The sequence below is a fragment of the Oncorhynchus masou genome, chromosome 29 (assembly GCF_036934945.1).
Source record: "Oncorhynchus masou masou isolate Uvic2021 chromosome 29, UVic_Omas_1.1, whole genome shotgun sequence".
Classification (NCBI taxonomy): domain Eukaryota; kingdom Metazoa; phylum Chordata; class Actinopteri; order Salmoniformes; family Salmonidae; genus Oncorhynchus; species Oncorhynchus masou.
In genome coordinates this window covers 17,166,406-17,182,916 of record NC_088240.1, presented here as the reverse complement: position 1 = coordinate 17,182,916, position 16,511 = coordinate 17,166,406, and the positions used below count along the sequence as shown (strand labels likewise).

General features: G+C 45.6%; 1 protein-coding gene across 1 annotated transcript in view; it reads left to right on the top strand.

The window, feature by feature from the left end:
* The window catches only part of LOC135519092 (unconventional myosin-XVI-like), a 290,319-nt gene that overhangs the window by 166,149 nt on the left and 107,659 nt on the right, over window positions 1–16,511 (top strand). The window contains 5 exon segments of the mRNA XM_064944150.1: window positions 1,036–1,156; window positions 3,728–3,845; window positions 5,297–5,368; window positions 5,470–5,611; window positions 7,237–7,309. Of these exon segments, the coding sequence (XP_064800222.1) occupies window positions 1,036–1,156; window positions 3,728–3,845; window positions 5,297–5,368; window positions 5,470–5,611; window positions 7,237–7,309 (526 nt within the window).

Sequence of the window (16,511 nt, the reverse complement as noted above, 5' to 3'; positions counted from 1 at the left end):
CTTCGGAACTTCAGCTGTCTGGCAGAGAGGTTCGGGCCTTCTGCTGTCTGGGAGAGAGGTTCGAACCTTCAGCTGTCTGGCAGAGAGGTTCACCTTCAGCTGTCTGGCAGAGAGGTTCAGAACTTCAGCTGTCTGGCAGAGAGCTTCAGAACTTCAGCTGTCTGGCAGAGAGGTTCGGGCCTTCAGCTGTCTGGCAGAGAGCTTCAGAACTTCAGCTGTCTGGCAGAGAGCTTCAGAACTTCAGCTGTCTGGCAGAGAGGTTCGGGCCTTCAGCTGTCTGGCAGAGAGGTTCGAATCTTCAGCTGTCTGGCAGAGAGGTTCGCACCTTCAGCTGTCTGGCAGAGAGGTTCGGACCTTCAGCTGTCTGGCAGAGAGGTTCGGACCTTCAGTTGTCTGGCAGAGAGGTTCAGACCTTCAGCTGTCTGGCAGAGAGGTTCAGACCTTCAGCTGTTTGGCAGAGAGGTTCAGACCTTCAGTTGTCTGGCAGAGAGGTTCAGACCTTCAGCTGTCTGGCAGAGAGGTTCAGACCTTCAGCTGTCTGGCAGAGAGGTTCAGACCTTCAGCTGTTTGGCAGAGAGGTTCAGACCTTCAGCTGTCTGGCAGAGAGGTTCAGACCTTCAGCTGTTTGGCAGAGAGGTTCAGAGAACTTCAATCTGCAGCCACTGCCTTTTTTGTATCAGGTCCATGATATGTCTTTAGTCCCTCATCGATACAGTGCAGTATGTTTATAATGTGCGAACTCTCTCCTCTCTCTCTATGTGTAGTTATCTGAGTGTTTTCTCTGTACGGTAGTTTAGAATGTCTTTAGTGTAGAGCATGATAAGTCGATCTGTCTAGTGTCTGTCTCCCTTGATTCCTGACTGCTGGTTTTCTCTGCACTGTACTGTGCTGCATCATTCTGTAGAACATGATAATTGTCCCTCACTTGTCTTTGTCTGTGTCTCTCTAGGTACCTGAGTGAAGGTTTTCTCTGTGCTGTAGTTTATCATCTGTAGTATATGTTGACTGTCTCTCTGTGTGTCTGTCTCTCTCTAGGTACCTGACAGCAGGAGTTCCAGCAGTAGATTCCCCTCCTGTGGCCACTGCCTCAACTCAGAGTAGAGACCGTCTCACTGCAATCAAACAGGCCCTCAGAGCACTGGGCTTCAATAAACTGGTATGATTACACTGTGTGTGCGTGTTTGTGTGTGTGTGCGTGTGTGTGCGTGTGTGTGTGTGTGCGTGTGTGTGTGTGTGTGTGCGTGTGTGTGTGCGTGTGTGTGTGTGTGTGCGTGTGCGTGCGTATCTGCATGTGTAATTTGCCACACACATGGTATGTGTGTATATGTCTGGGTCAGTGGGTGCACATACCTTGTAAGCAGGCTAACATGTGACGGTCACACGTGGTCCTGCATGTTAGTATACTATACTGTATGTACAGACTGTACTGTCCCTTGTCTGGTATGAGGACAATCTGAGTGTGTTCTCAGCACATTATAACCATCTATTTATAGACTCAGGTCAGCATCTGTCAGCAGTGAGTGACACCATCTCACCTTTTAATCCCACCCATAGCCAGCAGCTTATACTGTAGGATGGTGGCAGGGGGCAAGGGTACTTCCTGGGGGAGAGATAGACGGGGAGATTGACATGTGGAGAGAGGGGGGGGGTAGAGGCGGGGGATGATAGTGAGAGTGAGACAGAGAGGGGGTTAGAGAGAGAAGAAAGAGAGAGACTACCCAAGGGTGTCTCTAAACTCTTGTTGGGGGACGACTGACAGCCCAGACCCAAAGGTCAATCCTCATTAAGAGCCTCTATTGGTAATGTCTTCTCCTCCCCTAATGCAGGACTCTATACAATGTAGAGAGGGGAGAGAAATGAGAGACATAGGCTCTTAATGAGGATTGACCTTTGGGGATGTGCTTTCTGGGACTCTGGACTGTCTCAACAAGGTATGAGTGTCAGACAGTGACTAATAACTGGGTTTATCACACTGAAATCAGCTCCTGTTAACACAACACACACACAGAGGGAGGGAGGGAGGGAGGTATGGAGAGAGGTATAGACAGAGAGGTATGGAGAGAGGGAGAGAGAGATTGAAGGAGGGAGGGACACAAACAACAAGTGTGTATGGCCATACTAGAGACAAATATTTCCCTCAGATTACACCGACCCATAAAGAATTTGAAAACAAATCCAATGTTGATCAACTCCCATATCTATTTGGTGAAATACCACAGTGTGCCGTCACAGCAGCAAGATGTGTGACCTGTTGCCACAAGAAAAGATCAACCAGTGAAGAACAAACACCATTGTAAATAAAACCTATATTTATGTTTATGTTTTCCCTTTTGTACTTTAACTATTGTACTTAACTACTTTTGTAAGTGTAATTTCACTTTTGTTTAGAGAGAGAGAAAGAGAGAGAGAGAGAGAGAGAGATTGGGGAAGGAAGGGAGAGAGACAGGAAGGAATGATTTGAGGAGAAAGGTTAGGTAAGGAGAAAGGTTAGGTAAGGAGAAAGGTTAGGTAAGGAGAAAGGTTAGGTAAGGAGAAAGGTTAGGTAAGGTGAAAGATTAGGTAAGGTGAAAGGTTAGGTTAGGTGAAAGGTTAGGTAAGGTGAAAGGTTAGGTAAGGTGAAAGGTTAGGTAAGGAGATTAGAGGGAGAGGAGTGACCGGGTGGCTCTCTGTCTGTCTGTCTGTCTGTCTGTCTGTCTGTCTGTCTGTCTGTCTGTCTGTCTGTCTGTCTGTCTGTCTGGCTGTCTGTCTGTCTGGCTGGCTGGCTATCTTTCTCTCTAGTCAATTCAAGGGATTTATTCGCAAAGGAAACATATGTTAACATTGCTAAAGCAAGTGAATTAGATAATAAACAAAAATAAACTAACATTTACAGTAAACATCTCTCTCTCTTCTCTCTCTCTCTCTCCCTCTCTCTCTCTCTCTCTCTCTCCCTCCCTCTCTCTCTCTCCCTCTCTCTCTCTCTCTCTCCCTCCCTCTCTCTCTCTCTCTCTCTCGCTCTCTCTCTCTCTCAATTCAATTCAAAGGGCTTTATTGGCATTGTAATCAAATGTTTACATTGCCAAAGCAAATTGAATAGACAATAAACAAGAGGGAAATAATTAAGGGAAACATTAGTACACTTTATACTCACAAAAGTGTTAAAAGTATATAGACATTTCAAATGGTATATTATTGGCTATGTACAGTGTTGTAATAATGTGTAAGTAGTTGAAGTATGAAAGGGAAAATAAACAGTTAAATATAGGTTGTATTTACAATGTTGTTTGTGCTCCACTGGTTGCCCTTGTATCATGGCAACGGGCCACACATCTTGCTGCTGTGATGGAACACTGTTGTATTTCACTTAACAGATGTGGGAGTTTATCAATGTTTGATTTGTTTTCAAATTCTTTGTGGATCTGTGTAATCTCAGGGAAATATGTGTCTCTAATGTGGTCATACATTGGGCAGGAGGGTAGGAAATGTAGATCAGTTTCCACCTCATTTTGTGGACAGTGAGCACATAGCATGTCTTCTCTTGAGAAACAGGTCTGCCTATGGCGGTATCTCACCATAGCAAGGCTATGCCCACTGAGTCTGTACATAGTCAAGGATGTTTTATTTTCTTCTGTGTACTCTCTGTTTAGAGACAGATAACATTCCAATTTGCTCTGTTGTTGGGTTGATTCTTTCCAGTGTGTCAAATAGTTATCTTTTTGCTCTCTCTCTCTCTCTCTCTACCCATCAGGAAGTGGACAGTGTGTTTATGCTGCTGTCAGCAGTGCTGCATGTTGGGGACCTGTGCTTCACAGCCCTGACAGACGCTGAGATAGCCTACCCCTCTGACCTGCAGCTGCTGGAGCGAGGTCAGCATCACCCCCGTCACATGACCTTGGCCAACGCTCTGCACTGACACCAGGCTGACAGCAGGGGGGGGGGAGAAAAGGGGAGTTAGAGAGAGAGTAAAAGGTGGGCAGAAAGAGAAAGGGAGAGAGAGAGAGAAAGAGACGTGGGCAAAGAAAGAGAGAGGGAGAGAGAGAGAGCTACAGTATTTGTGCCCATCCTCTTGTTTACACCAGCTCTGCTGCAGTCTCCTCCTCTTCCCTCCCCTTTTCTGTTTTTCTCTCTCTCCTCCCACTCTCTCGCTCTTTCTCTCACATGCACACTTTCTCTCCTATTCTGTTATGTATTTGCAGTTGGCGTGTCAGACACTCAGCTATAGTCACCTGCTTGGTAAACCCCTGTTCCCACTCAGGACGTTACCCCCCTGTTACCCCCTATATTATACAAACACACACACACTCACACACACATATACACACACACACACACACAGACACACACACACACAGACACACACACACACTACATTACACAACTACACACATGTGTTACTGTGACCCATTGACCTCACAGAGAGGGTAAAAAACCACACCAAAACAGGACCCTGTTGTCAAGGAGATGTGAGGTTATTGGGTTTCTGAGTTCCTGTCACCCTGTTTATGTGCTTGTCCGTGTGCCCTGATTCCAGGGATGACTAAGCGCTGCCAGCATCACTGATTAAGTAGTATTGACTTGTGGCGGAGATTGACTCTTCACGTCGGCTCAGTGATGTCACAGTGAATCATGTAGGCCGGAGCGAGAAGTGTGTTTGTTATAGTTTGACAAGTCATATTTTGAACAGTTTTTGTCAGTGAATGAAGGCTTTAAATGAGTATGACTTTCTCACCCCATCAGTATCTCTGTTTTCTGCTCTTTTATCACCTTACATATTCACTTGTTTTTGCTCTCTTCCCTCTCTCTCTCTCTTCCGTCTCTCTCTCTCTCTTCCCTCTCTCTCTCTCTTCCCTCTCTCTCTTCCCTCTCTCTCTCTCTCTCTCTCTCTCTTTATATATTCCTCTCTTTCTCTCTCCACTTTCTCTCATTCTCTCTCATTCTGTCTCACTCTATTTTCTCTCTCTCTCTTTTCTCCCCCTCTCACACCTCTCTCTACCTTTCTCTCTCTTTCTTTCTTTCTTTCTCTCTTTCTTTCTCACTCTCCCTCTCTCTCAATTGTATCTCTCTCCCCCTTTTTCTCTCCACTCTCTCTCATTCTCTCTCATTCTGTCTTGCTCTCTCTGTCTCTCTCTCTTTTCTCCCCCTCTCATATCTCTTGCTCTCTCTGTCTCTCTCTTTTCTCCCCCTCTCACATCTCTCTCTCTCTCCCTCTCTCTCTCTCTCTCTCTCTCTCTCTCTTTTCTCCCCCTCTCACATCTCTCTCTCTCTCTCTCTCTCTCTCTCTCTCTCTCTCTCTCTCTCTCTCTCTCTCTCTCTCTAGTGTCTGGAATGCTACAGGTGTGTTCTGATGACCTGAGTACTGCCCTCACCTCTGATGTGCAATACTTCAAAGGTAACCCCTCACCCTCTGTCCTCATCCTTTCCCCAAACATTGATTGACTTCACAATACCCCTGAACACACAGTACCTCTCAACTCTAAGCTTGTCTTTCAGGTGATGTCATCACACGCCGCCACACGGTGGAGATGTCAGAGAACTACAGAGACCAGCTGGCTAAGGCCGTGTACGGACGTCTCTTCAGCTTCCTAGTCAACAACAGTAACTACTACCTACAGGGACAGGACCACAGCACGGGGTATGTGGCTACATCCAAATGTGTGTGAGTGTGCCTGTGCATATGTGTGTGTGTGTCACAGACGTGTACATGGTTCATTGTAAAACGCTACAAAGAATTCATTGGCAGCCAGCACAGATACCCATTAACAACCATCATCACAGACTCAACAGTAGCAATGTCAACAGTAGAACACTCAAGCCCTTCAGAGAGACAACAGCAGTACTATCACTCATGACACATAGTTTACACATCAAGGTTCAATAGTTTACATTTTATGTACTAACACACACACACACACACACACACACACACACACACACACACACACACACACACACACACACACACACACACACACACACACACACACACACACACACACACACACAGGGTTGAGGTGGAGGCCAGTGGATCCTTGGTCTTGGTCTGGTAATGTTTTTCAGCCTCATCTCTCCGTCAGATAAGCAATATTATCTTTTTGCATTGACCCCTACACACACACACACACACACACACACACACACACACACACACACACACACACACACACACACACACACACACACACATGCGTACATACACACACATAAACATGAACACACACACATGAAGCAACATATGCAATAATACACTGTGTACAAAACAAAGCAGTTTCCATGTATTTGATTCCATTTGCTCTGTTCCGGCCATTATTATGAGTTGTCCTCCGCTCAGCAGCCTGCTCTGACATGGTCACAATCACCCACAATCACCCACAATCACCCACAATCACTCACAATCACTCACAATCACCCACAATCACCCACAATCACCCACAATCACTCACAATCACTCACAATCACCCACAATCACTCACAATGACCCACAATCACCCACAATAAAACACACGGTCTGATCAGGGGTGGTCCCAAGGGGATTGTGGGTAAGTCCAGGGCAGCATTGATAAACACTTATTTGCTTGGACACATCCAGTGTTCTGATTAACCACACACACACACACTCACTCACTCACTCACTCACTCACTCACTCACACACTCACACACACACAGACACACAGACACACACACACTTACTCACACACACACAGACACACACACGCACACAGACACACTCACTCACTCACTCACAGACACACACACTCACGGACTCACTCACAGACACACACACTCACTGACTCACACAGACACACACTCACTCACTCACTCACTCACTCACTCACTCACTCACTCACAGACACACACACACGCTCACACACTCACACACAAACAGACACACACACACTTACTCAAACACACACAGACACACACTCACTCAACCACACAATCACCCACTCACACACACAAACAGACACACACACACTCATTCACACATTCACTCACTCACTCACACACACACACACACACACACACACACACACACACACACACACACACACACACACACACACAGTAAAAACAGACAACATATTTTAGTTTTATAATTTGTTCTGTGAGTGATTTTTACAAGATGGATATGATAACAGTAAACAGTTTATTTTAGAACTTGCAGGCCTACTATCGTGTGTGTGCGCGTGTGAGACCAAACGTGTGTGTTGCATGTGTGTTTGTGGTAATCTTTCCCCCCATTCATCCTTCTCTCACAGAGATCCAGCGCTTGAGATTGGAATCCTGGACATCTTTGGATTTGAGGAATTCCAGAGTAATGGATTTGAGCAGGTACGCTCATTCCACAACACATGGTTTTTCACCTGATTCCAATCTTTCCCTATCTAAGGTATGTCTATGGTATGGCTCTAGTATGACTGAGATATTCTCACGTCAGAGACAAGAGGGAAAATCAAGGGCAGACTGATTTACTGTGATCCTTACTGTCTGTGGCTGTGGAGAAGGTTTTAAAGGAATCAACTAGCGAACTGTATACCAGATCTACAGAAAAATGTTTTCCAAAAAAGTCTTTCTTCGGCTGTCCCCATAGGATAATATTTTTTGGTTCCAGGTGGAACCCTTTTGGTTCCATGTAGAACCCTATGAAGAAAGGGCTCCACATGGAACCAAAAAGGGTTCTACCTGGAACCAAAAGGATTCTACATGCAACCTAACAAAAAACAGTTATTCCAAGGGTTTTCCTATGCAGACAGCCATATAACCCTTTAAGGTGCTAGATAGTGTAATAGTATAACTTTAGACTGTCCCCTCGCCCATACCCGGGCGCGAACCAGGGACACTCTGCACACATCAACAACAGTCACCCACGAAGCATCGTTACCCATCGCTCCACAAAAGCTGCGTCCCTTGCAGAGCAAGGGGAACCACTACTTCAAGGTCTCAGAGCAAGTGACGTCACTGATTGAAACACTATTTAGCGCGCACCACCGCTAACTAAGCTAGCGTTTCACATCCGTTACAATAGCACCTTTTGTTCTGAGTGTATGGTTAACCCTTTCAGACCAGAACCACTGGGCACTGTTCATTTTCAAGCAGGGTTGATTCTGTAGTACAGTTAGTGTATAGTAAATAACTGAGATGAGGTCTGTTGTTATTCAGTGCTCTGATGTCGTCCTGTCCTCAGCTGAACTCCACAGCAGACACAATGCCTGTCTCTGTGTCGCACCTGGATTAGGCCCACAACAAATGGCCTGTGTGTGTGTGTGTGTGTGTGTGTGTGTGTGTGTGTGTGTGTGTGTGTGTGTGTGTGTGTGTGTGTGTGTGTGTGTGTGTGTGTGTGTGTGTGTCTGTGTCTGTGTGTCTGTTTCTGTTTCTGTGTTTATGATTCATTACAGCATTTTGTTATTGTCCATCTCTTTCTTTCAGCCCTGTTGCTCTCTCTTCTCATTCCTAAACAAGATAACTATATCAAGCATCTAAAACAAAGGAGGACCAAGGCTCTTCAAAGAATGAATTACAATGCCTTCATGGCATGTTCACTGGAAACAAAGTTGAAACACTCCGACGCGTTTCGGCTGCATGGCCTTCATCAGAGAGTACAGCTATGATAGTACAACGTCCTCTTTTGAACAGCTTTTTCCAATCAACCCTGATTTGAAGAGGGAGTGGTTACAGTATTTATGAGACAACACCTAGTAAGCAATACTATACAAGAAGTGATATCCTCCTTTCTTTATGATGACCAATTTACCCCTTTTACCAAAGAGCATCTTTTGTCTACCAACATCTACTATTGTGTAGCTTAGCAGCTTCTATCTACCAAAGTCTACTATTGTGTACCATAGCAGCTTCTATCTACCAAAGTCTACTATTGTGTACCTTAGCAGCTCCTATCTACCAAAGTCTACTATTGTGTACCATAGCAGCTTCTATCTACCAAAGTCTACTATTGTGTACATTAGCAGCTTCTATCTACCAAAGTCTACTATTGTGTACCATAGCAGCTTCTATCTACCAAAGTCTACTATTGTGTACCTTAGCAGCTTCTGTCTATCAAAATCTACTATTGTGTACCTTAGCAGCTTCTTAAGCCCTAATCTATGGATTTCACATGACTGGGCAGTGGTGCAGTCATGGGTGGGCCTGGGAGGGCATAGGCCCACCCACTGGGGAGCCAGGACCTGCCAATCAGAATGAGTTTTTCCCCACAAAGGGCTTTATTACTGGTGAAGAAGCCGGATTTTGGGTTCATGGGCAGTCGAGGTTACACGTGGTCTGTGGTTGTGAGTCCGGTTGGACATACTGCCAAATTCTCTAAAACCATGTTGGAGGCGGCATATGGTAGATAAATTAACATTAAATTATCTGGTAACAGCTCTGGTGGACATTCCTACAGTCAGCATGCCAATTGCACGTTCCCTCAAAACCTGAGACATCTGTGGCATTGTGTTATGTGACAATACTGCACGTTTTAGAGTGGCCTTTTGTTGTCCCCATCACAAGGTGCACCTGTGTAATGGCCATGCTGTTTATGCCACACATATCAGGTGGATGGATTAAATTGGCAAAGGATAAATGCTCATTAACAGGTATGTAAAAAAAATTGTGCACAACAATTTAGAGAAATAACGTTTTTGTTCATATGGAACATTTCTGGGATGTTTTACTTCAGCTAATGAAACATGGGACCAACACTTTACATGTTGCATTTATATTTTGTTCAGTATGTTTATTAACATATCAAGATATCAAGATGGCGTAGCAGTAAGTCGTCCTGTCGTATCGTCTCTCTGTAAATATCGTCTCTTTTTCGTTTTAGATATTTTTCTTCGCATATCTTTAAAAACATTTTTGCTCACTTCCAAATACTCTCCTGCAACCCGCCTCACCCAATGTAGCTACTTTTCCTAAAGTATTTATATTTACTTCGGAACCGGAACCCCTCAACTGAAGCTAGCCAGCTAACCACCTGCTATGCTAGCGGTCTTCAGCTAACCGGTCATCAGCTAACCCTTAGCTCGGAAAGCTCTCGCCAGTTCGAACAACGCGACGCTAACCAGAGCATAACGGACCTATTTATTTTTTTTAACCCCGGATTCCCACCGCAAACGGAACATCTTTCAGCTGGATCTTCACAACTAGCTATCAAGCTAAACCGCAACCCTGGTTGATTACTCCTGGCCAGCGTTTCCACCCACGTAGCTTGATCTAGCCCGGCCAGAGCTCCTGTGCTCATAGCATACTCCTGGGCTACAATACCCGGACCCACGACCGGTCTATCGATGTCACTGCATGAAGAGGAATAAACAGACTCACCCCATCGTGACGCCCTCCAAAGGCGAACTCTCTAGCCCTCGCTATCTCCTTGCTTGCTAATTCGGCATGCTAACTGCTAGCTTGTTTAGACCAAGTCCGCTAACTACTATCTGTTAGCTTGTTAGCACAGGCCTGCTAACCGTCTGCATTGCCGCGTCCCAAACACGCAGTGGCCCATATGTACTTTCTATCTCTTCCCGATTTTTTTTATTTTTTTATACCTTCCGGAAACCTGCCTCAACCAATGTGATACGGAATCGCTATTATTTTTAATTTTTAGAACACACTCAAGAACCTCCAGAAGCTAACCAGCTAACTAGCTACAAGCTATTTAGTCATTGTTAGTTTTTAACCTGGATAACACTCGCCAGTCCAGCCCCCCTGCCCCATGGACTCTGATCACTTGGCTACATAGCTGATGCACGCTGGACAGTCCATTAATCACGGTACTCCATTCTGCTTGTTTGTTTTATCTGTCGGCCTCGTTGCCTAGTCAATGCCATTTTACCTGCTGTTGTTATGCTAGCTGATTAGCTGTTGTTTCACCCACTGTTTTAGCTAGCTTTCCCAGTTCAACACCTGTGATTACTGTATGCCTCGCTGTATGTCTCTCTCAATTGTCAATATGCCTTGTATACTGTTGCTCAGGTTAGTTATCATTGTTTAAGTTCACAATGGAGCCCCTTGTCCCACTCCTCATACCCCTGATACCTCCTTTGTCCCACCTCCCACATATGCGGTGACCTCACCCATTACAACCAGCATGTCTAGAGATAAAACCTCTCTCATCATCACCCAGTGCCTGGGCTTACCTCCGCCGTACCCGCACCCCACCATACCCCTGTCTGCGCATTATGCCCTGAATATATTCTACCATGCCCAGATACCTGCTCCTCTTATTCTCTGTCCCCAACACTCTAGGCAACCAGTTTTGATAGCCTTTAGCCGCACCCTCATACTACTCCTTCTCTGTTCCGCGGGTGATGTGGAGGTAAACCCAGGCCCTGCATGTCCCCAGGCACCCTCATTTGTTGACTTCTGTGATCGAAAAAGCCTTGGTTTCATGCATGTCAACATCAAAAGCCTTCTCCCTAAGTTTGTTTTACTCACTGCTTTAGCACACTCTGCTAACCCTGATGTCCTTGCCGTGTCTGAATCCTGGCTCAGGAAGGCCACCAAAAATTCAGAGATTTCCATACCCAACTATAACATCTTCCGTCAAGATAGAACTGCCAAAGGGGGAGGAGTTGCAGTCTACTGCAGAGATAGCCTGCAAAGTAATGTCATACTTTCCAGGTCCATACCCAAACAGTTCAAACTACAAATTCTGAAAATTACTCTCTCCAGAAATAAGTCGCTCACTGTTGCCACCTGCTACCGACCCCCCTCAGCTCCCAGCTGTGCCCTGGACATCATTTGTGAATTGATTGTCCCCCATCTAGCTTCAGAGTTTGTTCTGTTAGGTGACCTAAACTGGGATATGCTTAACACCCCGGCAGTCCTACAATCTAAGCTAGATGCCCTCAATCTCACACAAATCATCAAGGAACCCACCAGGTACAACCCTAACTCTGTAAGCAAGGGCACCCTCATAGACATCATCCTGACCAACTGGCCCTCCAAATACACCTCCGCTGTCTTCAATCAGGATCTCAGCGACCACTGCCTCATTGCCTGTATCCGCTATGGTGCCGCAGTCAAACGACCACCCCTCATCACTGTCAAACGCTCCCTAAAACACTTCTGTGAGCAGGCCTTTCTAATCGACCTGGCCCGGGTACCCTGGAAGTACATTGACCTCATCCCGTCAGTTGAGGATGCCTGGTCATTCTTTAAGAGTAACTTCCTCACCATTTTAGATAAGCATGCTCCGTTCAAAAAATGCAGAACTAAGAACAGATACAGCCCTTGGTTCACTCCAGACCTGACTGCCCTCGACCAGCACAAAAACATCCTGTGGCGGACTGCAATAGCATCGAACAGTCCCCGCGATATGCAACTGTTCAGGGAAGTCAGGAACCAATACACGCAGTCAGTCAGGAAAGCTAAGTCCAGCTTCTTCAGGCAGAAGTTTGCATCCTGTAGCTCCAACTCCAAAAAGTTCTGGGACACTGTGAAGTCCATGGAGAACAAGAGCACCTCCTCCCAGCTGCCCACTGCACTGAGGCTAGGTAACACGGTCACCACCGACAAATCCATGATTATTGAAAACTTCAACAAGCATTTCTCAATGGCTGGCCATGCCTTCCGCCTGGCTACTCCAACCTCGACCAACAGCTCCGGCCCCCCCGCAGCTCCTCGCCCAAGCCTCTCCAGGTTCTCCTTTACCCAAATCCAGATAGCAGATGTTCTGAAAGAGCTGCAAAACCTGGACCCGTATAAATCAGCTGGGCTTGACAATCTGGACCCTCTATTTCTGAAACTATCCACTGCCATTGTCGCAACCCCTATTACCAGCCTGTTCAACCTCTCTTTCATATCGTCTGAGATCCCCAAGGATTGAAAGCTGCCGCAGTCATCCCCCTCTTCAAAGGGGAGACACCCTGGACCCAAACTGTTACAGACCTATATCCATTCTGCCTTGCCTATCTAAGGTCTTCGAAAGCCAAGTCAACAAACAGGTCACTGACCATCTCGAATCCCACCGTACCTTCTCCGTTATGCAATCTGGTTTCCGAGCCGGTCACGGGTGCACCTCAGCCACACTCAAGGTACTAAACGACATCATAACCGCCATCGATAAAAGCCAGTACTGTGCAGCCGTCTTCATCGACCTTGCCAAGGCTTTCGACTCTGTCAATCACCATATTCTTATCGGCAGACTCAGTAGCCTCGGTTTTTCGGATGACTGCCTTGCCTGGTTCACCAATTATTTTGCAGACAGAGTTCAGTGTGTCAAATCGGCGGGCATGCTGTCCGGTCCTCTGGCAGTCTCTTTGGGGGTGGCACAGGGTTCAATTCTCGGGCCGACTCTTTTCTCTGTATATATCAATGATGTTGATCTTGCTGCGGGCGATTCACTGATCCACCTCTACGCAGACGACACCATTCTATATACTTTCGGCCCGTCATTGGACACTGTGCTATCTAACCTCCAAACGAGCTTCAATGCCATACAACACTCCTTCCGTGGCCTCCAACTGCTCTTAAACGCTAGTAAAACCAAATGCATGCTTTTCAACCGATCGCTGCCTGCACCCGCATGCCCGACTAGCATCACCACACTGGATGGTTCTGACCTTGAATATGTGGACACCTATAAGTACCTAGGTGTCTGGCTAGACTGCAAACTCTCCTTCCAGACCCATATCAAACATCTCCAATCGAAAATCAAATCAAGAGTCGGCTTTCTATTCCGTAACAAAGCCTCCTTCACTCATGCTGCCAAGCTTACCCTAGTAAAACTGACTATCCTACCGATCCTCGACTTCGGCGATGTCATCTACAAAATTGCTTCCAACACTCTTCTCAGAAAACTGGATGCAGTTTATCACAGTGCCATCCGTTTTGTCACTAAAGCACCTTATACTACCCACCACTGCGACTTGTATGCTCTAGTCGGCTGGCCCTCGCTACATATTCGTCGCAAGACCCACTGGCTCCAGGTCGTCTACAAGTCCATGCTAGGTAAAGCTCCGCCTTATCTCAGTTCACTGGTCACGATGGCAACACCCATCCGTAGCACGCGCTCCAGCAGGTGTATCTCACTGATCATCCCTAAAGCCAACACCTCATTCGGCCGCCTTTCGTTCCAGTACTCTGCTGCCTGTGACTGGAACGAATTGCAAAAATCGTTGGAGACCTTTATCTCCCTCACCAACTTCAAACATCAGCTATCTGAGCAGCTAACCGATCGCTGCAGCTGTACATAATCTATTGGTAAATAGCCCACCCATTTTCACCTACCTCATCCCCACAGTTTTTATTTATTTACTTTTCTGCTCTTTTGCACACCAATATCTCTACCTGTACATGATCATTTATCAATCCAGTGTTAATCTGCAATATTGTAATTATTCGCCTACCTCCTCATGCCTTTTGCACACATTGTATATAGACTCCCCCTTTTTTTCTACTGTGTTATTGACTTGTTAATTGTTTACTCCATGTGTAACTCTGTGTTGTCTGTTCACACTGCTATGCTTTATCTTGGCCAGGTCGCAGTTGTAAATGAGAACTTGTTCTCAACTAGCCTACCTGGTTAAATAAAGGTGAAATAAAAAATAAAAATAAAAAATAAGCTATTTTAGTCAGGCAACATATGAGCAACATTTCATTCTGAAGTCAGAGTTCATTTTCCCTCCAGCTCAAAACCAGCCACCATTGTTTTCAAGAAATGTCGTGACGTTGGTGGTTGTGATGGCTGTGTCATGGGAATATTTCAGTTGAAACTTGCATCGATTCATGCTTCGAAATGTTTACAAATGAAGCCCTACGTGCTCCGTTTTGCATACTTTCATTTGAACTCATATTCTCACCGTTGTGTGCTCCGATTTGGGTGCTCGGAGCATGGCAGTATGCATATTGAGGTACACCAGGTATGTGTGTTGTGTTCCTCAGCTAGGTTACATCATCATGTCATGTCCCCAGCAGCACCAAGCCCTTTCAGCAGAGTGGTCCAGAGAAAGTCTCTCAGACAAGGCTAAGAATGTAATGATTTAGGGAGGGCAGGCCTTAGTCCAGTTTAGCAGATTAATCAGTACAGCTTAACATGTAGCTCAATACCATCACCATGTTTCACCGTCTCTATTGATCTCTACCTCCACAGCTTGAAGCCAACTGGCCTTGGGATGTCCCAAAAACAAAGGTGTGTGTGTGTGTGTGTGTGTGTGTGTGTGGTAAATTGTCAATTGCTTTTTCTTCTTCAGCATGTTCTCTGATCTAAGCGGAATAGAGGGATTTACTGACCTAAACTTTCAAGGGCATCTGAGAAAGAGAGAGAAATGGGTAGAGAGAGACAGAGAGATGAGTAGAGAGGAGGAGAGACAGAAATATTTTTAGATGTTAAAGAGTCCCTACCTTCCTCCGTTCTCTGTGATTCCTCGTTCCCCAGTGTGTTTGTTCAGGTTTCTATCATTCAGCTCAGTGTTGGAGGAGCCCCTTTCTGTTAATGAAATCTAAACACTGGATCACAATCATTACACTCTGGAGAGATGGGTGTAACTGAACCAACAGCGTCAGTGTGCATGGCACACACACTCGCACGTTGAACACACACATGATGCACACACACACGGTGATCAGGGTCATTAGTGGCATGGGCTTGTTAATTAGAGTTGTGCTCATTAGGGCTGTATTGTACCTGTTCAGCTTTTCCTTAATGAGTTCATGCTTTACAGACTTCACCACTGCTGGGACTGATGACCGATGCTGTGTCATAGACGGCACTCAAGGACGAGAGAGTAGATATTGAAGGAAGGAAGACTACAGAATTAGTCTAAGATACAAGTTAGACTAAATCAAATGTAAATTAAATAGCCACAATTAAATTATGTCTGTTGATTCTGACATATCGTTGTGATATCCTTCATATACACTCATAAGAAAATGCAGACACACACACACACACACACACAACCTTACCTCCTCCTACCTCCATATGTTCTGTTCTGTGTTGTTCACTGAGCTGTAGGTTCATAGTTCATAGTTCAGTCCATGCGGTAGTACTGAGTGTTCTGTTCTGTACTGTTCCCATGGTGCCAGCCAGGCTTGGAGATGAGATTGGTTCACTACTCATTGCGCCATATGCTGTTCATATACAAATCAAATCACATTGTATTTGTCACATGCTTACAGACCTTACAGTGAAATGCTTACCTACAAAGCCTTAACCAACAATGCAGTTAAAAATATATATTCTTTAAATACCCTAAAAAAATAAGAATAAGAAATAAAAGTAACAAATAATTAAAGAGCAGCAGTAAAATAACAATAGCGAGACTATATACAGGGGGTACCGGTAAAGGGTCTATGTGCTGGGGCACCGGTTAGTCTAGGTAATATGTACATGCAGGTAGAGTTATTAAAGTGACTATCTATAGATAATAACAGCTTCGCAGCAGAGTAAAAGAGGGTGGGTGGGGGGTTGGCAATGCAAATAGTCTGGGTAGGCCTTTGACTAGATGTTCAGAAGTCTTATGGCTTGGGGGTAGAAGCTATTTAGGAGCCTCTTGGACCTAGACTTGGTGCCCCAGTACCGCTTGCCATGCGGTAGCAG